The sequence below is a fragment of the Mauremys mutica genome, chromosome 16 (genome assembly GCF_020497125.1).
Source record: "Mauremys mutica isolate MM-2020 ecotype Southern chromosome 16, ASM2049712v1, whole genome shotgun sequence".
Classification (NCBI taxonomy): domain Eukaryota; kingdom Metazoa; phylum Chordata; order Testudines; family Geoemydidae; genus Mauremys; species Mauremys mutica.
Genome location: NC_059087.1, coordinates 19,138,290 through 19,166,048, shown reverse-complemented (window position 1 = coordinate 19,166,048; position 27,759 = coordinate 19,138,290). Strand labels below are relative to the sequence as shown.

Genomic DNA, 27,759 nt, shown 5'->3' with positions numbered 1-27,759 from the left:
CAGGGGTCACCCAATCAAATTAATAGGCAGCCGGTTTAAAACAAACATGAAGAAGTATTTCTTCACACAACGCACAATCAACCTGTGGAATTCGTTGACGGGGGATGTTGTGAAGGCCAAAAGGATCACTGGGCTCAAAAAGGAATTAGAGACATTCACAGAGAATAGGTCAATCAATGGTTATAAGCCAAGATGGTCAGGGATGCAACCGCCCGCTCTGGGTGTCCCTAAGGCTCTGACTGCCAGAGTCTGGGAATGGATGACAGGGGATGGATCACTGGAGAATTGCCATGTTCTGTTCATTCCCTCTGAGGCATCTGGCATTGTCCACTGTCAGAAGACAGGATACTGGGCTAGATGGACCTTTGGTCTGGCCCATACCCCCTGCCAATCTGCTTTCATTTCATTCATCGCTTTCAGTCCTGTGGCTAGAAAATTATCACAGTGTGGAATCACTGATATGAAGACATCATAAAATAATCACGAATCATTCATGAAAAAGAAGGGAGGGATTCATGGGAGGGGCCTTTAGGAGGAACCTGAGAAGTGGACAATCTGGAAAACCAAGAGCAGAGGAAGGAGCGGGAGGCTGACACTGGGCATGGCACTGCGGCTGATCGTGGCATCTCTGGACGCATAGACTTTTCGGTTCTTGAGAGGCTGTGGCGGTCGAAAGTTGTTGGTCATTTTTACTAGAGAGGTGCCAGTGCCATTGGCTGGGAAGTGAACTGTGTTGACAAATGCGTTCAGCTGCAAATGTGAGACAGAGAGAGATTTCAAGCCATTTCATTATGTTCAGGCAACATACTTTTCAGGCCCCTGATTCAGCAAAGATTTTAAGCACATGCTCATCTTTAAATACATGTTTAAGTACTTTCTTGAACAGGGATGGACTTAAACACATGCTTCAGGTAAAGCACGTGCTTTACTGCTTTGCTAAACCGGGGCCTAGGCAGACATCAAAATCCATCCTCATGCTTCCCTGTGACTCAGGGTTGCTCACTCTTGGACAAGGCTCCTGATACTAGGCATTTTTCTTAAAGACCCAGCTCCTGGAGTCAAGTGATCCCACGAGAATCTCTGCTTCCAATTTAAAAAAAAAAAGTTTTATTTAGTTCTCATAGCTGTGGAGAAACCCTTGAAAACAGAACTCGAGTGCACCCAGCAGATTAGAAACCAGCAGGCCAATGCAATGAACCCCAGATTATTATTTTTGGAAAATCTCATGATTTTTGAGGCCCAACGGATGGCTTTGGAACGCACATGGCTGGCCAGGCTGCACCTGCCTCAAGGAAGCTGGGTTTGCAGAGCAGCCATTGAGCCAGGAGAGGAGGAGGTTCCACCAGTCTGCCTGTTCCTCTTGGAATCAGGAAAAGGAACCAGCATGTTATCTTGGGGCACCGCTGCCCATACAGCCTTTGCCCAGTGGTCCTAAGAGGGAACATGCCAGCACAGCAGGGCAACGCACATGGAGCACTGCTGACTGTAGCACACTTTTGGGAATTGCCGGCTACCTGATCCCCAATTTATTCGGCAGGGTTTTGGTGGGGAGGTTGCAAAGATGTTTCTGGAGAGTCTGGGGGTAGAGAGCAGCTTTTCATCCAATCAAGGAGAAAAAACAACTGTATTCACTTTCCGGCACAAAACAGTGAAAATGACATGTGACCTCCAGAGCTCGAAGCATGAGTTAAACAACGGAGAGTTGTAACAGGCTGCCATCTTCTGTGGACACAACACGCACACTGACAATTTGGTACACTGGCAACTGCCCAATACTCACTGAAGAATGAATAATATTACACTACTAATCACAGCAGCAGGAACTCCACGCTCTTATTTTCAAAGATAATGCGAGAGTGCATGGGGGCAGGGGGCGGGGTGAGGGGATTGACTCCCCACAGGTTGCCCAGCTCTGACAGAGAATGGTGCAGAGTTCTGTCCCCAGGAGGAGATGTACCAGGTCAGAATTGCAAAGCCCATGTTGCTTGGATGCCATTTCCCTTGGGAGCACATGTACTTGAAATTGCTATTTGTGCCCACCTGGAATGGGTTTCAAGTCCAGCACCTGCAGCAGACGGTTCTGTGTAGTATTTCAGTAGGCACAGATGGTAAGAGGCAGGGGCGGCGCCAGGCACCAACACGCCAAGCGCGTGCCTGGGGCAGCAGCAGGTCCGCTGGTCCCGCGGCTTCGGCAGACCTCCCGCAGGCGTGCCGCCGAATCCGTGGGACCGGGGACCTCCTGCAGACAAGCCTCCGAAGGCAGCCTACCTGCCGTGCTTGGGGCAGCAAAATACCTAGAGCCGCCCCTGGTAAGAGGAGACAACCCAAGCAGGATCTCTGCTCCCTGAACTGCTGCCCATGAGCTGGGATTGGAAAGGACCTCTGCATACTGAAGACCCTCTGCTGGATTCACCAGAGCAGTAGTTACAGCAGAGCTGTGATGCGCTTTTACCTGAGACTGGCTGATAGGGATGGGCTCCTCAAAGAGCGTCCAGACGACAACCTCCGCGCAGTCTGGGGTGGTCAGGGAGCCCTGATAGCGGTAGTACTTGGACAGCTTGGCCATGCTGGGAAGAAGGTTGTACAAGCAAAACGTGGATGCTAAATCCACAAAATCCCCTTGAGAGAGAGAGAGAGAATGAAAAGCCGTCATGATAAAAGCCCATCCCGGGGATGAATGGCTTGGAAGAGCTGACATTGCTAAAGCTACAGCGGGCACCATTCAACCCTGCCTCACACCTTGCATCCTTTGCCACCACAGATGCTGCTAGACCACCAGGTGCAACAGCAGCATCTTGGCTCTGCTTGGCAGACCTGGGGAGGCTGCCCTCACTGCACCTCCACAAGTCAGTCAACAGGCGACACTGTGAGCCCGTGGCAGGAGGGCATCAGGCCCGGCTGACAGGCTTTGCTCCTCCTCTAGCACAGAATGAGAACCCAACATGGCATCAGCGGGTCATTGACTCAGACAGCCCCAAACTGGCCCTGGGTTCCAGGCTTTCCACACCATGCATGGCCCCCAGGAAGCCCAGTGCCACTGATTCTCAAAAGGGGCTGTTCACAGCAGAGCGTCCTTGAATTAGACAACGGGCAGGCCATGTAGATTGATGGCAGTGACACACCTGTGCCCAGGGCCGGCTTTAGGCCAATTCCACCAATTCCCCCGAATCGGGCCCCGCGCCTAAGAGGGCCCCATGCCCAGTGGCAGGGCCGCCGGGGAAGTAGGGGGCAAGTGGCTGAGAATCCCTTCCCTGGCTAGAGGCTCCTTTTTAATTTTTACTCACCCGGCGGCGCTCCAGGTCTTCGGCGGCAGGTCCTTCACTCGCTCCAGGTCTTTGGCAGCACTTTGGCGGCGGGTCCTTCAGTGCCGCCGAAGACCCAGAGTGAGTGAAGGACCCGCCGCTGAAGACTAGGAGCACCACCCGATGAGTACAAGCCCCATGTGTTTTTTTTACGTGTTTTTTTTAGTCATCCCTGCCGGGGCCCCGTCGAAACTGTTTGAATCAGGCCCCGCACTTCCTAAAGCCGGCCCTGCCTGTGCCCACGTTGCGTTAACCCATCGGGAACTATCCAGTTGCACAGTGGCATGGAAATGAGTCAAGGGTCCTTGAAACCAGTGACTGCTGCCCCTACCTATCCCCTTCCCTCCTGCTTCCGGGTTCCTCTCATCCTCTATTCTGCCTGCTCTGAAGTGGAGATGACAGAGGAGCAGGAGGACTCACCTTGATGGGAAATGTTCTTCAGGCCAGCTACAATCGTGTTGTAATTGGAGTTATCAGCATCCGACACCTGCCAAGCATTACAGGGGAAGAATGAACGACCAGCCCAGGGCAGATCTCGAGGATTCTATTTACAAGGGGGAGTCCAAATGGTTCCAGACAAAAACTGGGTGCCCCAGAACCCAAGTGCGTTTGCAGGTCTTGTGGAGAGTGACGGGTGTCTGGACACCTACGCTTGTGCTGTGCTTCCGCACCTTGGACAATGATGGAGATTTTTATTTCGACAACACCTGCTAATCTCAAAGGATCCAAAGTGCTTACAAACTAACATGAACTACACAGTTGGCTCACGTCCACCTTCACTGAAACTCGGCCACCTGCGAGATGTGTGCAATCACACAGCGACTCTATCCAGCAACGAATAATGGCGTCCTACGGACACTGCAGCAATTCTAAGAAGGCTGATGTCAATACCAAGGGGGAATTGGGCCCCGGCACTGGAGTTAACACCCACCTCTTATGAAACATGCCGTGGGATCTTTAATGGCATTTCCCACAGGAGGATGCTCTGAAACTTCCTTTACAGGCCTATTGTAGATCTCACTGCTGCTCCCTAAGCCATGCCCACAGGGAGCTGCTATTCTGCAAGGGGAAGCAGTACAATCAAAAGCTGGGATGTCAACGTCAGTTCTTTAATGCTGTCTGCTCAAGCTGTCCGTCAAAACTGACTGTTCTCTGCCCTGATCAACAACGGAATGTGGGGGGCATTTTTAAATCTCCAAGATTCGGTATGTTTTTGAGTGACAGCTTAACGTGGGCACACTCCAGTGGCCATGCATTGCAGACAAAACTGCAGACGAAGGCTAGGATGGGATAAGGATCCAGTTCTGATCACAAGACAAAACCAATCTCAGGTTGCTAGATCGTAAGCTCCTCTGCGGGGCGGGCGAGGTCACTGTACCAGACAACATCCTGATCACAATCCTAGCCCAGCAAACAGCAAAGTAGGTGGCTAGGGAGGCCCTCCATAGACATGAAGCTCCCACCCAGGCACGCTGCCTGGATAGCGGGTGGATTAAGCATCTTTGTGAGATGTGACGCTGGTTTCCACCTCACCGGTACACAACAGGGTCACAGCTACCAGCAGACAGGCACAGAGCACTGTAGGGGACCAAAACACTTCTCTTCCTATGCACCTGCTGTATAGCCACACGCCGTGGGCTCAGAACGAAGCCAACACGGCTGAGGTCTCCTGGTTATAGCCCGGGACTGCAAGTCAAACGCCGTGGGTTCTATTTCTACATTGCTACCTCTGATTCACCAGGTGACCTTGGGCAAATCACATCACTGATCAGGGCCTCGGTTTCCTTGCCTACAAACTAGGAATAATCATCCCCCTTCATCACTAGTGTTTCAAAGCACTTTGAGGGCCGTGGAAAGAAAGCACTATAGAAACGCAAGGTTTATTATTATTATTATTATTATAAAGACTTTTTTCCATGCTTTGTGTTCTCCCCGTGGAGAGAACAGAGGCAGCTTTCTAAGTGCAGTCACTGTACGTAAATACTTGCACTCCTTTCCTCTTCTGTCTCACTCACACGCTCCTAGTTCCAGAGAAATGGTGCTGCACTGATAGAAACCACACCGGCTTGTTCCCACGTCAGCTAACTGAAGGTTTCCCAGAACCCTTAAGCCATTGCATGCGACTTTCTTTCATAAGCACCATAATGGGCAGTCAGGAAAGTTATTTTCAATGGTGTTTGCAGGTGTCTGGAGCCCCAGCTGCTAACACCATTGTCGGGACGGGGATATCATGTAACTGACTGAAATAAGTCTGATTTAGCTCTCACTGTTCACTTCTATTTTGGAGAGCTGGTTACAATGCAACCCGGACTCCAACCACCCTGGCTTTGCACAGTTCATATCCAGGGGAACAGGGGAAGAGAGCACTGCCCCAGCTGCGACAATGGTCTCTCAAACCTATAAACTCCCAGCTGACCTCCCACTACCTATCTGCTTAACTTTTATTTTGAGTCTTTCAATAGTATTCTTTAAGGTTTATAAAATGTGTTGGATAGAGAGAGCAATCCGATTGGCTGATGATCTCTGTTATGGCACATGTGGCAATGTAGAAGGTTTTGTCTTCTGTGCATTGCACCTTTACATTTCTAGAAATCTGCTGGGCTCCATTCAGCTGCAGAAGAGACACCCACACTGTGCTCTCTTCTGGAGACTTTAGTTTTGTTCTTTCTTGTTTTATTGCTGCTTCTTAATCACAAATCAGAAGTAATTTAGACTGTAAGTGTGTCATTACTCGGTGTATGGAAAACATAACTTATGTGGTTAATGGACCAAAACCTGCAATGATCAAAACTCAGATACAGAAATGCACCTGCAGGGTTCAAGTGCTTTATTGAGCCTGGAATGTTACTTGCAACCCAGAAAAGGCTAAGTGTGTGCTCAAGCCTATTCTTTCTGGAAGGAAATGATCACTAGGGCCCATCTAACACCACGACCCCATCTGATCCCTCTTTATGCATTGTAGGTCATTTTTCACTCTTGAACACGTCAAACTGCAGCACAAAGCACATGGTTCTTAGGAGCTGCGATGACAGCCAGAAGGTGAATGTTTTCAGAAATGGAAATTTGTGACTATCCACATGCTAAGTGGCCTGGCACTGGAATGAGCAATGGGGCAGCTCTCGGGACGGAACAGCCTTTGAACGAAATGAGAACTTGGCTACATTCTAGGCAGCTCCCGGCAGCAGCACAGGGTTGGTGGGAGAGGAGGGTGAACCAGGCTGTGTTAAAACACACATTTGTCCATTTGCTTTACAAAAACAGGGAACCCCCGTGACCGCCTCAAGATGCCACATTTGGTTTAGCTGCAGTTCAACTCAGTGGCGATCTCTACTCTGTCCAGAGGGTTCATGTTCTTGGGTTATTCTTCCGTTGGGGTGAACTTCAAACCTTTCCCTGCTGCATTCCGTCGGATGCACCGGGCACAGAGGGCAGCAGTTACATGGTAAATTAGAATCTCAAATCAGAGATTAAACCAATAGTTACCGCTGGGGTACAGTGCACACAGTGACTTTGAAGCAAGCCGCAGCCGTGTTTCTCGGGCCTGGCAGCACGCAGCCAGTGACCGGAGGATTTGCAGCACACCTGAGCTGTGGCAATCAGACCCCAGGGCACCGTGGCTGCGCTGCGGGAGTGTTCCCATCCGCATTGGAGGCAAAGTGCCATTTCTGGTGGTGGTTAAAGGGGCTGACTTGGCAGGGTCAAGGGTCTTTAGACCCAGAGCAGGTACTCTCCGGGCAATGTCCCACCTGCATGCCCCAGCCTGAGGTTCTCTCTCTAAACTGATCACAACCTGGTGATGTGGCGGCTCACAGCTCAACACAGCACAGGGTGGGAACTCCAGCAAGGGGATTTTTGTTTATTAGAGGGCCTAGAATGCAGGCTACTCTCTGCCACCTCCTCAGGGTAACTCGGAGGAATCTGGCCGTGAACGTGCAAGTCAGGGGCAGGGTGTTTTTGACTTACCTTATACAAGAAGCCCAGGACAGCCAGCCCATTCGGATGCCCTTTGGCCTCGTTGAAGGTTTTGTACTTGGTGTTCATGTGAACAAGGTGCAGCTAGAGAGAAAGAGACACAGAAGGAGGGTGAGACCGGTTCCAGGCCGTTGTGGGATTTTACCCCATCAGTCACAGGGACGGCGAACGGACACTCAGCTCGCCACTTCCAGCACCCTTTGTAGTCAACGGCGCACACAGCTCCTCAACCCTAGTGGGCATCTGGAAGTGCAAGAGGGCCTTAGTGTAGGTACCAATGACAGTCATGCTCACTCTGAGGCCTCTTTACACTGCCAAAGTGCCATAAAGGGCCCTCAGTGCAAAGCAGAATCAGGCCCTTGGTGTTTTAAGGCTGCATTTAAATGGCTATTAGCCAGGATGGGTAAGAATTGTATCCCTAGCCTCTGTTCGTCAGAGGATGGAGATGGATGGCAGGAGAGAGATCACTTGATCATTGCCTGTTAGGTTCACTCCCTCTGGGGCACCTGGCATTGGCCACTGTCAGTAGACAGATACTGGGCTAGATGGACCTTTGGTCTGACCCGGTACGGCCTTTCTTATGTTCTTATGCGTTAAAATTTCATTCCCTCCGAGAACAGGAAGGTATTGCAGCAATTGTGCTCAGGTATTCCCTGGCTACCTACTCTCGCTGGGCATGCACTCTGCAGAGACACACCCGTGTTCATTCATGCACCCCGTTGTACACAGCCTAATCATCATCTATTAATATGCAGCTCCTTGTATAGGCACCAGCTTCGGGGCTGGAGCTACAGGCGCCAAATTTCCAATGTGCCGAGGGGAGCTCACTGCTCAACCCCTGGCTCTGCCCCCACTTCCCTTCCCACCCCCTCTGAGCCTGCCATGCCCTCGCTCCTCCTCCCCCACTCCGAGCCTCCTGCACGCCACAAAACAGCGGATTGGGAAGTGCGGGGAGGGAGGGGGAGGTGCTGATCAGCGGGGCTGCTGGTGGGTGGGAGACACTGGAAGCAGGGCGGGGAGCTGATGGGGGCTGCTGACATAGTACTGTGGCTCTTTGGCAATGTACATGGGTAAATCCTGGCTCCTTCTCAGGCTCAGGTTGTCCACCCCTGTGCTAATGGCTCATTAATGACCAGCAAACAGCCCCATTCCAGTATCCTAAAGCCCTTAGCAGAGTTTGCCCAGTCAGACAGTTTGATGGGTGGGATATTTATCACCTTATAGCTCTGAACAGGATGAGCATCTTGAGTCAAGTGGGAAGGATGGGGAGAAAACACTCGCCCGTCATAAAAAGTCACCATTTTTAAATGAACCATACTGAATGTATTCTGAACATACACCCCAACATCTCTCTAACTGCAGGATCACATGCCCCATCCATGGGAGGGACTCTGGATTGGAGCAGCTTAGCCTCATGGGAGTTGTAGTTCAGGTGCCTCATGTGCCCATTTTCCTCTATGGGCTGGGCTCCTCACCCAAACTACATCTTCCATGATGTGCCATGGCCTGGTGCATGGTCACCCTTCACTAAGAGGGGAGACTGCAGCGCATCACAGAAGGTGTCGTCTGACAAGGGAACCAGGCCTATAAAAGTGAATGGGTGCATGAGGCACCTGAACTACAACTCCCATGAGGCACTACTGTGGCATTTCAGAAAAGAAATAATTTTGGTTTATGGTTATTCACTGAAACTTTGAAATTGTCCATACAAAGCTTCAATGAAAATGAATATTCTTTCATTTTTTCATTGAAGTTTTCCAGAGGGATGGGGGAGGATATTTTCCAACCAGCTCTGCCAAACACAAAATCCAGAGAGATGTGGGTTCACCTGGGGTTTGGCTGAACCTAAGATATACACATTTATCTGGGGGTCTTGTGCAGCTCAAGTGCACAGTCTTAATCATTATCTTTGACAGCAACAGGTGGAGTTCTCAGCAATAAGCTGCTATGAACCCTACTGCTACTATGAACTACAACTCCCATGAGGCATGACCACCTCTCCCCCACTTACCTCCATGGGGAACTGGTGTCCATCAATGGTGTGCTCCGAGCCATTCCCCTTGAGGTTCCCCCAGTGGAAGTGGAACTGCAGGGCTCGGTACTTCTCAAGAAGCACCCCAATGGTGATATTGATATGTTCGCTCGCAGACACACCTTCCAGTCTCATCACCACTGTAAACGGGCCAGAGCGAAGTTATAGAGAGAAAACACATGGCTGCAATCCCACCAGCCTCACCCAGGACATCGGCGACCTCTCATGGACACAAAGCAGACGGGGTAGAGGTGGCTGGGAGCGTGGGAGTGAATGCATGTGAATGGAGGAGCACATAAAAGAGTCCAATCAGCCAGCTCACACCTCTGTAATTTCCATGCAGCCGGGCAAACCACAAGGCCATTCTTCTCGGGCACAATGCATTCTCGGGTTAATAACAGAGCCAGATGCAAGACCGTGAGCTGCTCTGGGCAGGGATCATGTTCTGTGTTTGTCCAACACCTAGCACGCACCACGGGGTCTTGGGCCACGACAGGGCTCCCAGGTGCTACCACAGTAGAGATAATAAGTATATCATACCGAAGGGAATCCTGCGACGAGTCAAGCTCACTGATCCAGCCCTGGATCAGAGAGCTTGAGGGGCCAAGGAAGGAGGGAGAGAGGGAGCCTGGCACAAATACCCACCCGTGTGCCCGTTGTTCATGAGCCTCCACTTGCCCGGCGGGGCCTGGTCATAGCCCTCAAAGAGGACGTCTCCTAGGTTCCTGTCCCTCTGCACTTTGCGCCTGTCAATGTTAATGGGCGACTGGTTATCTCCTCCACAGCCCTTGGCCAGATCCTTCCAGTACCCGGGGCCTGGAGAGAGAAAGACAAGGGGGTAAAACGTGACCCACAGGGGGGCAAGCGCCCGCGGAGGGAAGGGTCCTGGTGTGGTCACGTGAGGAGGCCAGCGAGAGCAGCTTCCTGGGGCGTGTGTTAAAATGGAGCTGGGTTTGCCAAGGGCTCCTGGCTGTCCTGCTTTCAATGAGCGAATGCTGGTAAACGCAGCACGTCTCCCCGCGCGCACTCTCTGGCCGCAAAGGACACAGCGCATGCCAGCGCTTTCATTAGCCTCTCCCTCCACGGCCCCCCGCCCCGCCCCACGAGAGACGGCCGCTCGCTTAGCCGACCTTCCTGAATAGTAATGAGCCGGGGCTTAGTCAAGCCTCATTCATAATTCAGCAGGATTTCCTCGCTGGGCCAGGGCCTATATTTAGCCTGACAGGCGGCCCCTGCTCTCTGAGCTAGAGTTACAGTCCCTGAAGAACAGGCTCCGCTTCCACTAGTAGCTTCCTCGCTGGGTTTAGTTTCTTCTTCCCCCAGCTCCTCCCACGTCTCCTCAGGAGAGGTTCTCCGCGCCCAGCCGCACCCCTCTCAGCCCCACCCCTTCGCCCTGCTTCGGCCGTCTTTTCTCGCCGCACACAGCCCCCTCAGACACCGAGGCCTATTGTTCTCATGGGCCTATGCATTAGCAACCATTTGGGTTCTCCACAGCCACCACGACGGTCACTTGTAAGCCTGAGGCCTTCGCGCCAAGGCAGCACAAACCCTTGCCTCACACCTCTGATAAGCCACCAAGACAGAGCCGAAGCCGCCCCTAAGGCCACGAACACAAATGCGTCATTGGGCTACCGCAGTCGGCACCGCCTCGGTGATGGAACGTAGTGACGAAAGGGGACCGGTGCCCAGCGACTGAGGAACCATCACAAGACCACCGGTGAGCCCATGGCAGCAAATGGCTGGCTCTGCTGTCTACAGCTGTAGGCTGCCAAGGAGCTGGGATTGTGTCAGTGGAAACCATGGTGAGTAACATTAATCTGCGAGGTGCATAACCTTGTAACGAGGAAGGAAGCCAGACAGTCTCCCTGATCAGTAATGTTTTGGCTGCTGAAATCCAGCCACTGCACTTTAGAATGAGCGGCACAATGGAACATCTGCTTTACTGAAGCGGCCCAGAGGCTGGGAGGAGAAGATGCCACAATTAAGGCAGAACACTAAGCCAACACATCAGCAGTCCTCCCACTCGCCACGTCAGCTGGAGCCCAGGAACGACGTCACTGAGATTTGGCTGTCTCTGAACCAAAGGGTGGGGGGGTGGAATCAGGGCCTTCCTCCAGTCACTGGATAGTCAGGAAGGCACTTGGATGCCCATGGGGCAAATCGACTGGGTCCTTCCCTTTTGCGCCACACCTGATCAGCGTCAGGCACTGAAACAGCATTCCAGAGGGAGTGGTGCTATTAGGCCCATTTTACAGATGGGAAACAGAGGCCGAAAGCCACTAAGTGACTTGCCCAAAGGCCCGCAAAAAATCTGCATCAGATCAGGGAACTGAATCGTGGCCTCCCAAATCCCAAACTGGCGCCCAGACCACTGGGTCATATTACCATAGAAGGACTGTGAGGAGCGTGCCAATATGTCTCAATACAGATGTGTTTCATTGATACAACTAAGAGAGATAGGATGGAGGTCTATAAAATCATGAATGGTGTGGAGAAAGTGAATAAGGAAGTGTTATTAAGGTTTTTTAAGGTCAGGCTTGACAAAGCCCTGGCTGGGATGATTTAGCTGGGGATTGGCCCTGCTTTGAGCAGGGGGTTGGACTAGATGACCTCCTGAGGTCCCTTCCAACCCTGATATTCTATGATTCTATTTACCCCTTCATGTAACATAAGAACCAAGGGTCACCCAATGAACTTAATAGGCAGCAGGTTTAAAACAAACCAAAACAAGTATTTCTTCACACAATGCACAGTCAACCTGCAGAACTCATTGCCACAGGATGTTGTGAAGGCCAAAAGGATAACTGGGCTCAAAAAAGAAATAGAGAAGTTCATGGAGGACAGGTCCATCAATGGCCATTAGCCAAGATGGGCAGGGATACAACCCCATGCTCCAGGTGTCCCTCATCCTCTGACTGCCAGATGCTGGGACTGGACAACGGGATGGATCACTCGAGAATTGCCCTGTTCTGTTCATTCCCTCTGAAGCACCTATCATTGGCCACTGCTGGAAGACTGGCTACTGGGCTAGATGGACCATTGGTCTGACCCAGCATGGCCACTCCTATAACTAAATGGCAGGCTTCAAAAATCACACTAGTCCTTACAGGGCCACAGATATGTCAGAAATAAAATACCGCACAGATACACATATAAGTCCTCAAAGAAGCCACTCTCCTGTATAAGTCCAATACTGGCATATAAAATGTACACTAATTATGTACCATTCCCATGGAAGTTACCCGTTTTGGTTACACTTTATATTACGACTCCATTTTATAAATAGTTAATAAATGATTCATAGATGTTATAAGTATGTTACAGACATGAATGGTACGTGTGATAGATGGTTATCAGCACATCGTTCAGAGGCATTATAAATGGCTATAAGCCATGGTTATAAACAACCTGCTGATCTATTGAACTCTAACCATTGACTAACCATTCATTTAAACATTTATTAAGCTTTTTAACCCTTTGTAAACTATTTATAACCGCTCCTTTAATATCAAGCGTGACCGACATTTTAAATGTGTAACTATATTTTAGTACGGGTAAAGCAACCAGTTTATTTTCTTGGTGACATAGCGAAGGGCGTTTCTGGCCTCTGAAATGTAACCGGCCACCCCACGCTGTGTTTCCCAGGCTCTTCCGAGCTGGGCGGTGAGCAGACACGTCAGACTGCCAGGCTGACGTTTCACATTGCATCTCTGTTTTCTCTGTAGGGTAGCAGGAGATTGAATAATGTTGCTGACTTCTGGCCTCTGCTGAGAGCCTGGCACCAGTCGCACGGCTCACTAGCCATTTTCTATTTACAAATCAAATCTTGTCCTCAGCAAAAATGGGGAAGCCGAGTGCATATGGATCCTTTCCCTCAGCCTGGCCCTGCAGGCCTCTGTACAGGGGGTCCCATTCCAATGCACCCCCCTGCTGTCCAGGGAAGCTCTGACCACACGCTGTGCATGACACTTAAAACCAAATCCCACTCTCTGGGAAGTGAAGGACTCCCAACCGAGCGAGCAAGCCATGTGACAAATGAGCGGGGCCTGGCAGGGCTGCCGGTAGCTCTCCACTCAGAGTCGGCTCGGAGCAAGGCGATGCAACAGTTGCTCTGAATTTAGTGAGACCCTGAAATCCTTTGGGGCCAGGAGCAAAGAGAGCCATGGAGTTAGGCATGACAAAGGGGAGACAGTCACTGGAAAAAACACGCGGTGCTGAGCTTCTCCCGAGAGCCACGTCAGGAGGTGGACAGCACGATACTTCGGTGTTAAAGTGACAGGGAAAACCTCCTGATCCCAGGGGCCAGCACACAGGCCTCACCTCCACAGCAATGCAGAATATAGGCTCCCCTGCTAACTGCCTCTCAAGCTGTCCCTAAGGTCACTGACCACAGCTCGGACGGAGCTGCTTATTTGATATATTAGCATGTGGGCAATTTAGGCTTCAAAGTGCACTCAAATAATTCACACGTTAGCATCTTATGGGTTCACTTCTCCTTCCCTTAGTCGGGTTTCCCACCATGAACTAGATCACACGTTGTCGCAGTGCACGCTCCGCTGTTCCAGGGCTCTGCCTGGCCCAGAATATTTATGCTAAAAAAATTTTAAAACCCCAAATGCCTGACTCTGGGCGGATGTATTCTGCTCCTGCACCAGTGCAAAGGCCCTGACTTCAGAGGAGACAGCCCTGATTTAGCCTGCGGGGAGAGGGAGCTGGATTAGGCTCAGTGGGAATAACCACGTAGGTGCTTTGCAAAAAGTAATTTAAAAATCTCTCTGAACTCTAGGGTTGCAAGGGCAGTTTTAGGTACTGCAGCTACCATGATCTCTGCCCCCGGGGCCACGCATGCACATTCACACACCCCGCACGTTCACACGGCCTTCAGACACGGGCGTGCACACGGACACGCTGCCCCAGCACACTTGCCCTCTGCACACACCCCAACTTGAAACAATTTCTGTACTCACCACATTTGGGATCCTGTGTATCGTAGCACCAGGGAACTGCAAGAGAGAGAAGAATTCAGAAAGAGGCTGGTAGGAATGGAAAAAGTTGGCGTTAAAATCCACAGGTTTTTGCAGGGGAAAAGAGTTCGTTGCGTTCTCACTTTGCCTGACCCATCATTCGAAGCAGCCATGAAGGGTTTGCCGAACAACATGCACTTAGATGCACAGGCCTTGACATGGGCCTGATTCTACAGAGGCAACATATAGGCGTGAACAGCAATAGCCTCAAAAGCCCCAGGTGACTTGGTGGAGTTTCTCCTTAGCAGCCCAGGAATTTAAATGAGAAGGATCCACATGGAGCCCTCTTGTGGTCACCCTTCAGAATACCAGTCACCGCAAGCAGGAGATATGGAGATACTGCAGCTACCTTGATCTCTGCCCCCTGCACCGAGTGCCAGGCTTCCTGGCCTGCCCGTGACTGATGTGTTGGGGGATGGAGGGAGGAGGAGGAAATCACAGGAATTACCCAGCACTGTTTTCACAGCAGATTCTTGCCTGGTTTCAGCAAGTTGTCCCTTCCTGCCTGGGCTGGGCTGTCACTGAAATGTACCTGTGGTCATTTTGGCAACAGGTTATCGTGGTTCTGGCGACATTTTCTCTTTTTTTCCGACACTGGATTTTGCTAAAACCAGCCATTTTAGAGAATTTGGACCAATAATTAGCTGAATTATCAAAACCTCTGTCACTAAAGCTGTGTGCCCCCGCCCCCCTTAAATAACGGGAGCCTGGCTGTAACACTAGCATAGTGAATGTGATCATGTCTCCTTCTCACAGCGGTGCCCAGCCGCTATAAAAGCTTGCCACTTACTGAGCACAACAGGTGCTCCCCTTCAGCACCAGCGGTAGAGACTAGGGCTGCAGGGTTTGAACTCTGCCAACCAGGGCCAGCTCCAGGCACCAGCAGGTGCTTGGGGCAGCCAATGGTGAGGGGCGACACGTCCGGCTCTTCAGCGGCAATTCGGCGGCGGGTCCCTCAGTCCCTCTCGGAGGGAAGTTCCTGCCGCCAAAGTGCCGCCGATCGCGGCTTCCCCCCCCGCTGCTTGGGGCAGCAAAAATGCTGGAGCTGGCCCCGCTGCCAATGATCAGAACGTGAGTGGTCCCACTGACTTCTAGCGGACTAGTCACTGAAGTGAAACATGCCCATTTGCACGACTGGACCTGTATGTGGCTACAGCTTGTTCTATGAGCACCATATTTTATTGCCGTTATTTCTGTGAATGCCTCAGTGGCCTTCTGATTACAAAGGCTTTGGAAATCACCGGTGATGGTAGACCCCGTTCTCCAGGGCATGGCCGGGCTGTGAGGAGGATTAGCTACACCCCAAGCTCCATCCCAAGCCCATCCCCCCACCACGTTCACACCCAAGTGCCCAAAAGCCAGCATGCAAGAACATACCTGCCCCCTTTCTCCTGTGGCCTACGGCAGCGGAGCAAGAAAGTGAAGGGGAAGAGGGTTGAAAATCAGTACATGATACACCTAACCCAGCGTCACACCGATGCATTCCACGCAGTGCCAATGGAACAGGTCTGTCCTACAGGTCGTCATTGCTATAACTAGCATTGGATCAGCTACATTGGCAATCTGGGGTTTACCTTTGTCCAGAAATATTTGCCCAAAGGAAAAACTGATGCTAAACCCACAGAGAAGGGGGGGATGTGAAGAACAAACCTACTAGAATCCCTTATTACCGAGCATTTAAAATCTTATTCCGGCATCCAGTACCAGGCCCATCCTGCTGGCCTTCTGCTTCCTACCGTTCAGCATCTTCTGTCTGAGACGCGGCACGAGGAAGGACTGAGCTATCCAACAGCAAACACCTCTCACGCAGGATACCCGTTGCTTTTGAGCCTCGCAGGGCAGCACCAGAGGGTTCAGTCCAAAAGCACTTTGGGCTGTAGCCCGTCTTCCTTCCACAGGCCTAATTCCATTCACCACCAGGGGAGTTTTGCCTCAAAACTACTGATGGGCTTGAGCCCTTCTTGTACTTCATGAAACTATGGATCTCCTCTTCCCTGCAGCCTACAGCAACTGCCCAGGCCCTTCACACACACACACATATATCAGGGAGATACAGATTAAACTGAATCTCATTTGTATAGATCACGCTCATAGTTCTAGCCTCTCGAGATCCCTCTGTGTTAATTCTCTGTCCTCAGCAGCAATTGCGACGCCGCCCAAATATCACCTGTACATTTCAATCATGTGCTTTTCACCCCTTCTTCCAGATGAGTGTAGAAGATGCTAATTCAACTGGATCTACCCTCTATCCCTGCAGTACCCGCACTAGAATCACCTGCCAGGCTGATACACTGCCATTCATCACTGCTTTGTTTATAGTGCTGCCACGGTTTTGGATCTGTGTTGCTAATCCTGGCCAGTCCAGTTGGAATTAATTGTGAGAGCAAGATTTCATGAGACCCTATATCAACGTGCTTTAGTGACCGTCAAACACAATAGGCAGTTGTCTGCATGCCTTTCATCCACTGACACCATTGTCCTGCTATCAAAGGAACACAGTCTAGTTCACCACGCTGGATCTGTTCTTGAATCCATCCTGCTTAGTGCTCACGAACTATGGTTCTCTTATCTCTAGGTGTTTCATGATTCAGTCCCCACTTTATAACAATTGCGCCGTTTTACTAGGAAGATCTGCAGGTTGGCGATTGCCAGGATCACTCCTACTTCGTTTTCTCTGTGCTTTTTTTCCAGTCTTCCACCAACTCTCCAGCATCATCCTCCCTGTCAGTTCTGAACACATCAGGGTTTTGTGATGCAGGGTAAGCAATCTGCATACGTTCCAATTAGTCCCCTACTTGTTCTTTAGGGACAGTTCATTTTACATGTCCTCCTAAATTAATTATCATCTGGCAATGACCAGCGTCGCTATTATGACACTAGATGTCACCGCTGATTTCAGGGCACCGTTGTGAGAGGTGCTGGGAAAACCCATGGTCAGAAACAATCCCTGCCCTAAAGAGCTCACCGTCAAAGTAGACAAGACAGACAGAAGGCAGGAGACAGGAACTGAGCTCCTCATCCCGGCTCCAGCCCCTGTACGCCAGGTGAAAGGGATGTGGCAGCCTCCGAGGGCTCCACATGCCCTGGTTCTGGCTAGTAAAGAATTCTCCCATCCCGGCAGGGTGGGAGACAGCCAGAGGGCTGCTTTCAGGTAGAGGAGGAGGACAACAGACTATGGCAGGGGGAAAAGCGGGTGAAGTGGACAGGCTAGGAGGAGAGCTGGGGAGGACACACTGGAGGGGGGAGAATAGGAGGCAGCAGCTTCCTGTCCAGTTATAAGAAATGCCTTCCTGTCTCAGGCATTTCCCTGTCTTCTTCCCATCCCATAAAGCCAGCAACAAGCTCTCGTAAAATCCCCCCTCGCCTTAGCACTTGTGTTCAGTTCCCCATCATCATTTTTACTGGACCAATTTTCCCTTTTATCTTCTGCCTATTAATAATAGATCTGAGGAGACCTTTCCTAGGAGCGGAGATCTGCACTGCAATCCAGCCTGCAATATTAGCTTTTGCTCCTCTAATTAGCCCTGGAACCTGCTTTTGTTTATTTTTATAGCTCTCACAATCCTCTCCCTGAGCAGATTGATTGTATTTTTAACCTCCTTATAATTGCTCGTCCTATTCTTTACATCTCCACTTAACCAGCCTGGCCTTTGTTGCTCTTTTGTGTGTTTACTCTGGATTTAATCAAGATGAAAAACTCGGCGATAGTCCCCTCACGGCTCGTTTCACATATTTCCACATTACATTTCCAGACACCCCTTTCTCCTTCCCACAACGCTTAGCACTTCTCATCCACAGACAGCAAAGCGCTTTCCATGGCGGCACAGAGAGTTAATGGACTTCCTCAAGGTCATACAGCAAGTCAGTGGCAGAGACGGGAACAAGGCTCAGGAGGGCTGTTTCCCATGCTGGTGCCATGCCAGCTGGGCCATGGGGTCTCTCTAACATCCCATTACTCTTGATACTCATATATTACAGTAGGCCTCAGTCAGAGCCCCATTGCACAAAGTAGTGTGTGTACGCACACCGGATTGTGAGCTGTTTGGGGCAGGGACTAAATACAAAATGAGAGAACAGGTGGGGCAGCACAAGGTAACAAGGACATGATTAAAACTCAGTAAGGAGCAGTCACAGCACGCCAGCCCTCGTACTTCAAATCCAGCAACGACGGGCTCACATGACCCTCAAGGTTCTACCACCCACCCCACCCATCACCCATACATGGTTCAATGGCTAACGAGGTGACCAGCTTGGCTGCTGCAGCGAACCACGTCCCCCCAGGAGAAAGCTCTCTTGCTGAGCTCTCACAGTCAGTAACTGCGTCATTAGAACCTACAGTCCTCGTTTCTAACCGTGGCACTGGGGAATAAACCTCCTGGTCTGAGGCTCCTACAGCAATAGATAAGTGTCACCCAACCTTCCACGCTGTCCTTTTCCGACGCCGTGTTAAAGCAAACTGTTTCCTTCCTTTCCCTCTGCATGTCCCTTCGCAGGTTTCGTTAGTCTTCTCTCCAAACCTGAGAGCCACCCATAGCCACTTTCTCTAGTCCTGGGGTCTTTGGCCCAAAACTATCCATGGAATTTGTGCTTCTGTTTCTCACTTTGTCCTGGTTATTGGTAGCTTGGCTGTTTTTCTTACCCCCTCCCTTAACCTCCCCCCACATACACACACACACCTGTCTCCAAGGAAATCCACTGGTTATTTGTTTGTTCTCTTTTCAGAAACTGCCGAGCTGGCAGGCAGGCCGCCCCGTATTCATCATTTTCTAATTTACTGCAGCTAAACTCTCACTCAGTCCCCAAGGCTGCAATGAATCCTGCCCCAGCTTCGTTACTGTGGCTGATTTGTTTCTCTCCTAAGCTCTGGGACGACGCACTGAAACTTCTCAGTCATTCTCCTGCTCCCCGGACCTCTGTCCCCCGAGCCAGAGGTGGGGGTGAATTTCAGTTTGGGCGCAAGGAACTGTGCAGGTGGTTTGGGGAAATGTTGATCTCCTGCCTTTGGGGCCTCTACATCTCCCACGCCCTGCTTCCTCCCACCCCTCCCAGACACAGCTGCCCTTGCCCCCAATGACTTGCCATCTCCTCCCCCCTCACGCACACAGCAGTGGAGTGGCAGCCTGAGCCATCACCATGAGCTTAGGCCTAGGGGATCAGCGACCTGCACTGCACAGTGAAAGAGGCCATGTTGGCTAGTTGTTAGCACATGGTGCTGGGAGTCAGGACTCCTGCGTTCTACTCTCATCTCTGACGCTGCCTTGCTGTGCAGTCACTCAGGCACAAATCTGACCTCAGCTGTCTCCAAACGCTGAACGTCATGAACACACAGCCAGGTCCCCTGTGGCCCTTCCCTGCTGTGCGCCTCAGTTTGCCCATTTGTCAAGCAAGGATAACAATCCTTCCCTACCTCCACCGAGGGTTGTGAGGCTAAACCCGTTAGTCACTTTGATCTCTGCCGAGAGAAGGCACTGTGCTGCAGAACTGCAAAGGTAAGTACCTACCAGAGCCCATCAGAGCTACAGGCTAGCCTGCAGCAGAGGGTGCATGATACTAATCCCCCTGTGCTCTGGGTTCTGTTCACAGCATACACACAGAGAAGTTTGCTAAAAACAGAAATACACTTGCCGGAAGGTGCACCATAACACTGCTTAGAATTCGGTCCACCACCACACAGGAACCCCAAAACACAGGAAGCTAGAACAGGCTGCTCCCTAAAAACAGAGCCACAACTCACCCCACCTTGCTCTAGAACTGACTCTGATCGCACGCTTCCCTACAGAGCCCCCTAGCCTGTAAGCAGGACCAGGAAGACTGAGAATTGCAAAGACAGATCACAATTTTAACCTAAAGTGCAAAACATCACGCGCTGGGGCACTGAGAAAACCTCTTCAGTGCACCCTGAGGCTCTCACACACATTCTGGAGCAGACTGTACATCTCCCTGCCCCACTGAAGTATCATCAGCCAGACCCAGCAAAGGCAAATTGCCAGGGAAAGCAACGGCTCCTCCAGCTTCTCCCCACAGAACAGGATGGAACAGGCTTGTTGCCAAGTGTGCAGGGTGTGATTGCCAGGGCCCACTGGGGTCACTCGCCTCCTGCTGCACACAGCTGGCTGTCACCTCCCTCGCCCTGGCTGCAGCCAGAGCTGTCCCATCCATAGGATGGATCAGGGCAACCGCCCTGGGCCCCACGCTTCATGGGACGGGGTCCAGGGCAGCCTGGGAGGGTAGCGGGGGGCCTGGCGCCGGCAGCAATGAGAAACCCGGCCCCAGCCCACCCCACCAGTTCTAGGCATTGCTCGCAGGAGGGGCAGAAGCCAGAAAGAAGCTGGGCGGGGGCTTGAGAGAAGAGGTGGAGTGGGGGGCGGGTCCTGGGCCGGAGGTGATGGGTTATCCCGGGCCCCCCCTCTGCCTACGCTACCGCCCCTCCCAAAGATTAAATCAGCTGTTGGACACAAGAGCCAAAGAGTCAAAAAACCCCTCCGACACAATTCGTATTGTATTTCCACACCCGAGCATGCAGGGCCGAGACGTGCTCTGAGCCCCGCGAAATAGTCATTTTCCTAGGGGCGCCTGAGCAGAGGGCATTCAGCTGGTAGGCACCAGGGCATGCAGCACCCGCCTCGCCAACAGCATGGCCCCTGCCCGTAAGCCCGGAGCCGCCTGCCTTGACAAGGCTTCGAGATCATTCACGTAACCCCGTCCGACACATTCTTCACTGCTCAGGTCTCCAGCGAGACACACCAGAGCAATTAACAAGGGTCAGTGCCCCGCTGGCCCCAATCTCTGTGCCGACAGCGCTTGCTTCATCTGCAGCACGGCCTCAGCGCGGCAGGGAAGCGCAGCACTGCACACAGCGGGAATGCAAAATAAGGCAAGTGACTGGAGCCAGCATTTCCCCATCCCCACCAGCAGCCCGTCTGAGCACTGTCCAGTCTGCACCCTGCCCTTCCAGGCCATCAATGCTTAGGCAGGGGACTAGGTGGGTTCATTGTGCCCAGGGTGGGAGGCGTGTGGGGAGAGACTGTGCAGGGTGGAAGCTGGAGGGGAGGTGTCCCAGGCTGGGGGGCATACAAGGAATGAGGAGGCGGATGTGGAGGATGGGCAGGGAGAAGCTCCCCAGGGTGGTGAGTACGCACCGATGGGACGTGCATGGAAAGGGGCACCCAGGGAGCCGGGGTTCGGGGGGCGAGGCACGGGACGGGCACACGGCGACACGGTCACCATGGTGCATGCGGGAGAAGTGTCTCTCCTCTGAGCTCTGATGGCCAAACTCAGCCCTGGCAGACGCCGCGTTAACTCAGCCCCCAAGTCAAGCGGGGCTGAATTGGCTGCTGAAGGTTCTGCAAACACCCTGAGCAGGGAACTCTTCTGCTCCCCGCTCTCGCTTTCCCTGTGCTGTGCGCTGTCCCGCCCGAAGGAGCGGAGGGGCTGGCCCAGCTTTCACGAGGGCGACACGGACAGTGCTGCTGCACGGCTGGTTGCTCACAGCCAGACCCAGCACGGGCTCTGCTCCCTCCCCCGCTTTGCCATGGGTTCTGCTCCCTGTTCTACCCACCAAGGCCATGGCTACACTTACAAATTTGCAGCGCTGCAGCAGGGTGTGAAAACACACCCTCTCCAGCGCTGCAAATTGCGGCGCTGCAAAGCGCCAGTGTGGTCAAAGCCCCAGCGCTGGGAGCGCGGCTCCCAGCGCTGTCCGTTATTCCCCACAGGGAGGTGGAGTACGGACAGCGCTGGGAGAGCTTTCTCCCAGCGCTGGCGCTTTGACTACACTTAGCGCTTCAAAGCGCTGCCGCGGCAGCGCTTTGAAGTGTAAGTGTAGCCAAAGCCCAAGAAAAAAAGCTAAAGGCCCTTCATGGTTTTTTCAGGGCCCATTTCCCCAGGCAGGCAAAAGTCCCACTGACACGCCCAGTGATACATCCAGAGTCACCAGCCATCTCAAAGGATGCGCCGCACCCTGTCCTGCCACCCCCTCAGCATGGGCCCGGAAGCACAGCAAACTCAGGCTGTGTCGGACCAAAGGGGAGTGAACCCCGCCATTTATCCTGCATCCCCCAGCGTGGTACCGGAGAGCTTTGCACGTTGACTCCAGGGGGCACATGAAATTTTCTGTAGCTCTCTGCCTAGCTGTGCGGGGGGTACAAGAAAGCCCAGAGAGAACACCCTTCCTCAGCCCCCAGGCACTGCCTAGGTTGTGAGCTCTTTGGGGCAGGGACTGTGTCTTTGTTCTGGGTTTGCACCGCACCTAGCGTAACAGGGTCCTGGCCACGACTAGGCTCCTGGCACTACAATAATAAGGGCTGTGAGCTTGAAATGTTGCATCCCGCTATGGGGCTGACTGTGCCTCTCTCTTCCAGCTGTGCTCAGGCAGAGCAGAGTCATAGCTACAGGCCAGCTAAACTGCTCCTGAGTTATCTAAAAATATCAGTCCTGCCCCTACCACCCAATGCACTCTGAGGGGACATGCCAAGCACACAGCAAGCACACGGACATCCGGGAGGATGAGAAGCCCAGGTGAGCCCTGAAAGGAATCTGTCCCAGATCTAGAGGTGATATGTGTAAAGAACACTCCGGTTTTAGGGACAGCCTTGGGCTTTTAGTCCTGTCCATCAGCTCAACAGTGACAATGGGGCCAAACAAAGTCTTCCCACCACATTCTGTCTTGTACCAGCTTCACGGTTCTGTTCCTCTTTAAACCTTTTTGTTCTGTGTCATTTTTCACCATGTCTATCCAATGCATCCTCAGTCTTGCCCTGTGTCTAGCTTCTTGCACTCTAGTATGTATCGCCATGTACAGTGTACTTTCTGAGTCAATTCAGGCCATGTGTCCAAACAACCCACTGTCATCTTTCTTCTGTAACAGGGTTATTACCCTTGCTTAGCTGTGTTCTTCTCACTTCCTGGTTTGTTTTGTGTTCAAGTTCTCACAATCAGTAACTGAGTCATTAGAACCGACTGTCCTCGTTTCCTCATTACCAGGACATGCCTTGAAACTCTCAGTGCTCCCCTCAGCCAGTCCATTTCTTCAGTCAACACCTTTCATTCGTTGGCTTTCCTCACACTCCAACCCATACAACAGCACTGGCAGGACAACTGGCTCATACGTGCTGATTTTTGCTTTGATTGAAATATCTTTGGCCTTCCAGATGTTACAGAGTTTTATGAATGCAGTAGCAGCTAGTTCGATTCTTCTTTTTATGCCATGTTCATGGTTTCCATTCTTCAGTACCTCCAAGGTACACACATTTTTTCCACTTGTTCTAGTTCTTGGTCTCTGGGTTTTATCTTTACCTCTCCCTCGTGTCTTCCAGTTGCCATAATTTTTGTCTTCTGTGTGCTGATCTTCAGTCTGACTTTTTCTGCTTTTCTGATCCACCTTGTCAGCTATTCTCTGTAAATCCTTCTTGGTCAATATCATCTGCAAAAATAAAGTTGTTCACTGTCCTCCCACACAACCTGACACCTCCCATTGCATCTCTCAGTGCAACAGCCACTACTGCTTCCAAATCTGGTGATAACGTGCATCCTTGCTCCTCGGTCATCCTGACCCATTCCATCAGATTCTTGTCTATTGCCACCACACTCATCACCTTGCTGTAGATGTTTTTCATCAGCTTGATCCGTTTCTTGAGGATGCCGGACGTGCTCAAGACTAGCCATAACCCTCTCTGCCAAATCCTATCAAAAGATAAAGCCCTTCCGATTTAGGGGCAGTAGACAGGGTGTGACACCTTCCATCAGCAAAGGAAGTTCATCACGGTGAATTCAAAGCACTGAACACTACACGCTCCTGCCATTGCTACAAACTCCCATTGTGCAGTTACTCACAATTTCTTAAGAATTCATTCATTCCGCCCAAGCACTCCCCACACCCCTGCTCTCACTCTCACACACACACACACACACACACACACACACACACACTCTCTCACACACACACACACACACAGGACGTGATCCAAAACCCACTGAAGTCCATGGAAAGATTCCCATTGACTTTGGATCAGGACCTCTAATCTCACCTGTCCTAGCCCGAGCTAGTCTAGAATTCCATCTGATTCTCAATTTCCAGCAGCTCCTAGAACAGTGGGATCACAGATTCCAGCCGGGTCCTCTCTGCACTGCGCTCAGATGACCCGGACCTGAAACAACCTCCAGTAATGCACTCAGAGCATTCCCAGGCATGTCCATTTGCATGCGGTGAAACCTGCCCATCTGCATGAAAATGGTCATTTGCAGATCAGGTAATCTGAAGCCTAATTAGCCAATCAATTCACCTGAGGATTCAGCTGGCACATTTATGGGAGGCCATTGTGTTCCTTCTGCTGCCCACTGTGGCAGAGCATCAATTGCCCTTGCAGGTTCTTCTGTGAACTCCTGCAGTAGTGACTTCAGTTCCCCAACGTGATCCCAACAGGGAACCCTCCTTTGCTTTGGAGGGGCTTGAGTTTGTCCTGACAGGAGCAGAGCTGTGCTGCAGGCCAACTTCCCTGTTTGTAGATATCCTGTGACACTGGACATCTGCTGATCCCTTGGGCAAGGAACAATGACCTGGTGGGGTGCTGTGCAAAGAGCCACCGAGCCACACAGACCGAGGACACATCTGGGTGCTGAATGCACAATTTCAAGGGGCTCTGAAGTTGTCTAATTAGGTGCAAGTCAGGCAAAGCCAGAGTGGCAGCAGTGTTACATCACACACACCCCATTCCCCACCCGTAAGGGATTGTACCTAGGGGCAGTGCAGTCTTTACACCCAGTTCAGTTCCTAGCTCTTCTACCGGAAGTGCCAAATGCAACAGACAGACACTTGCCTGGACTGGGGCAAGCGTCAGCCAGGGAGCTGGACTGGAGCTGTCAACCATACATTGCCACAGGCCTCCAGAGCAGTTTCCTGACTCCGGTCACTCACGGACCTGCTGGGATGGCTTGGAACCAGTCACTTGGCAGTGAGAGCCGAGAAATCTCAGTGCCGACCCCTTGGGTCCCCCACCTGCACTAGGCAGCTTCCCCAGCACATAGCGATGTGCTGCAAGGTCCCTCGTCTTGCAGTCTGAGTGGCTGAGCAAAGGCTCTGCAAACTTTGTGGCCCGAGGGCCACCAAATTGGGGGTTGAGGTGCGGGAGGGGGTGAGGGCTTCAGCTGGGGGTGCAGGAGGGTGCTCCGGGCTGGGACCAAGGGGTTCGGAGGGCAGGAGGGGGATCAGAGCTGGGGCAGGGGGTTGGGGTGCAAGAGGGGTCAGCGGTGCAGGCTCCAGGCTGCGTTTACCTCAAGCAGCTCCCGGAAGCAGTGGCATGTCCCCTCTCCTGCCCCTACGCGTAGGAGGGACATGCTGCCGCTTCCGGGAGCCGTGCGGAGACCTGACATGCATGGAGCCGAGCAAGCCCCAGACTCCACTCCCCAGCTGGAGATCGAGGGCCAGATTAAAACATCTAAAGGGCCAGATGCGGACCTCAGATGCACCCCTGCTCTACATCCAGGTTTGTGGGTTTTCAGGCTAGTCTGGCCAACTGCAGCTGCTGTACCATTTAAAGTGTCTACGTGTGATGAAGAGAAGTAGGAGCGGATGGCTCAGAGGCTCAGCAATCAGATACGGCTCCTCTCGCCTGGAGCGCACTGGTCCCACAGGTCAGTAGTTCCATAAACAGAAAGTATTAGCAGCTGGGGTCTGATCAGTGCCTTAAGTGAAAGGAGTTGGGAGCCTGGTTGTTCCTAGTGGAGGAAGGTCTGTGTAACCTCAGCACTGAGCAACACATTTATTGGCATCCCCGGCTGAGAAGCCAAAGCTTGGCTGGGCTGTGGAGGCAGCTCTCCTGCCCCACACCAGACATGGTCCCTGCAGATCAGGTGTGAGGCTCATTGGTGGGACAGTGCAAAAGGCTCACACGGCCCCTGCCTACATGGTACTTGGGCACAGCAAATCAGCCTGCAGAGCTGCGAAGCCAGCACCTCTCACAAGAATGCCACAGAGAGCTTCAGGCTCAAACCCAGGAGCTGCTGGCAGGACACAGTCCATGCCGGCAGCCTCCTCACCTGATGGGGCAGGAGTCCTGGTCTCCAGCAATTTGAGAGTCAGAAAACTCAGTTCTGGATGCATGCCGTGGGGTCTACATGGAAGCAGAGCTCTTGAGGAGATCTGCCCCTAGCAACTCCCCCAAGGTCACCTGTAGCAGAGAACCCAGAACTCCTGCATCCCGGGCCAGCACCTTAACTGCTCTTACTGCCAGGCACCTGCTGAGTGTTGTTATTGCCAGTAGCAGAGCTGGGCAGCAAATGGAAAATATCACAAATATTTCCATGACATTCAGTTGGTCTTTCACTGAAATTTCATTTGCTGACCTTTTCCAGCCAGCTCTAATTAATAATGAGAATGAGCCAAACCCCTGAACTCCATCACTGGCCTGGATCCTCACTGACATCAGTGGAGTTACCGTGAATTTACACCAACGGCAGGGAGAGCAGAATCTGTGCACTTGATCCAGTCCCGGTAAATCCCTAGGCACAGCTGCGGCTTCTCCACAGTTTGGCAGGAGACAGCCTCGCTAAGGCAAGAAACAACCGGGCACGCCGCTTTATGGAAACGAGCCCCCCTCTCCCATTGACATTATCCTGGTGCCAGCAGCCCGCTGGCGGCTCAGCGCTGCCCGGGGGGAGCCAGCAATTCCACGGCAAGCCTCCGAGCCGGCTGGTGCTCAGCACCAAAGCCAGGGCAAGCCACTCGTCCCAGCTGCTGCATCTCTGCCCTGCCCAGGGGGGTTATGAGTAGCAGGGGATGCCGGGGCACTCAGCAGGGCAGGGCTGTCTGTAGCCCACAGAGAAGCTGGGAATGCCAGGGGCTGAGAGCAGCAGGTGGAAGGCTCCTGCGCCTCCAGGGCTGTTCGCAGGCAGGTCCTAGGCCAGGTGATGCCACCTGCCCGCAAAGACAAAGGGGAGCCGGGAGCCAGCCCTGCTCTCCGGGGCTGTCTCTAAACCCTCCCACACACAGCCGGGGGGGGGGGGGAACAAGCCCCGGGCTCTGGCCCCTCGGGCCTTTCCCAGCGGGAGAAGAGCAGGAAAAGCAGCAGCAGGCGGGGACCGAGGCCAGGTAGCTGCCGAGTCTGGGAGAAGCGAGCTGGGCAGGGGCCCCAGCAGAGTCCCAGTCCCGCTCCCGCCGCGGGCCTGAGCGCCGCAGTCACCCGCCAACCGGGTCCGATCCCGAGGGGCTCGCTCGGTCCCGCCCCGTCCCGCCCCTGGCTGCAGCCGCTCGGCGAGAGCCGGGGCCGGTCCCTGGAGCCCGCCCGGGCTGGGGGCTGCTCACCTCCCGGAGCGGCGCGCAGCACCAGCGGCAAAGCGAGGAAAGTTAGCGCCAGGCGCTGCATCCTCCGGCCGGCTGCTGCCCGGGGCCACCCCGCGCTCTGCGGCTCGCGCCCAGCCTGGCCAGTCCGGGGCG

At 52.6% G+C, this 27,759-nt stretch overlaps 1 protein-coding gene across 1 annotated transcript; it reads right to left on the bottom strand.

The window, feature by feature from the left end:
- Window positions 1–27,759, bottom strand: LOC123351084 (carbonic anhydrase 15-like). The gene is made up of 8 exons (XM_044990258.1): window positions 27,628–27,759; window positions 14,274–14,309; window positions 9,952–10,122; window positions 9,286–9,446; window positions 7,266–7,358; window positions 3,723–3,789; window positions 2,453–2,619; window positions 1–750 (listed from the first exon to the last, which is right to left on the bottom strand). The coding sequence occupies exons 1-8, from the start codon at window positions 27,686–27,688 to the stop codon at window positions 529–531; spliced, it is 978 nt and encodes a 325-aa protein (XP_044846193.1). The 5' UTR covers window positions 27,689–27,759; the 3' UTR covers window positions 1–528.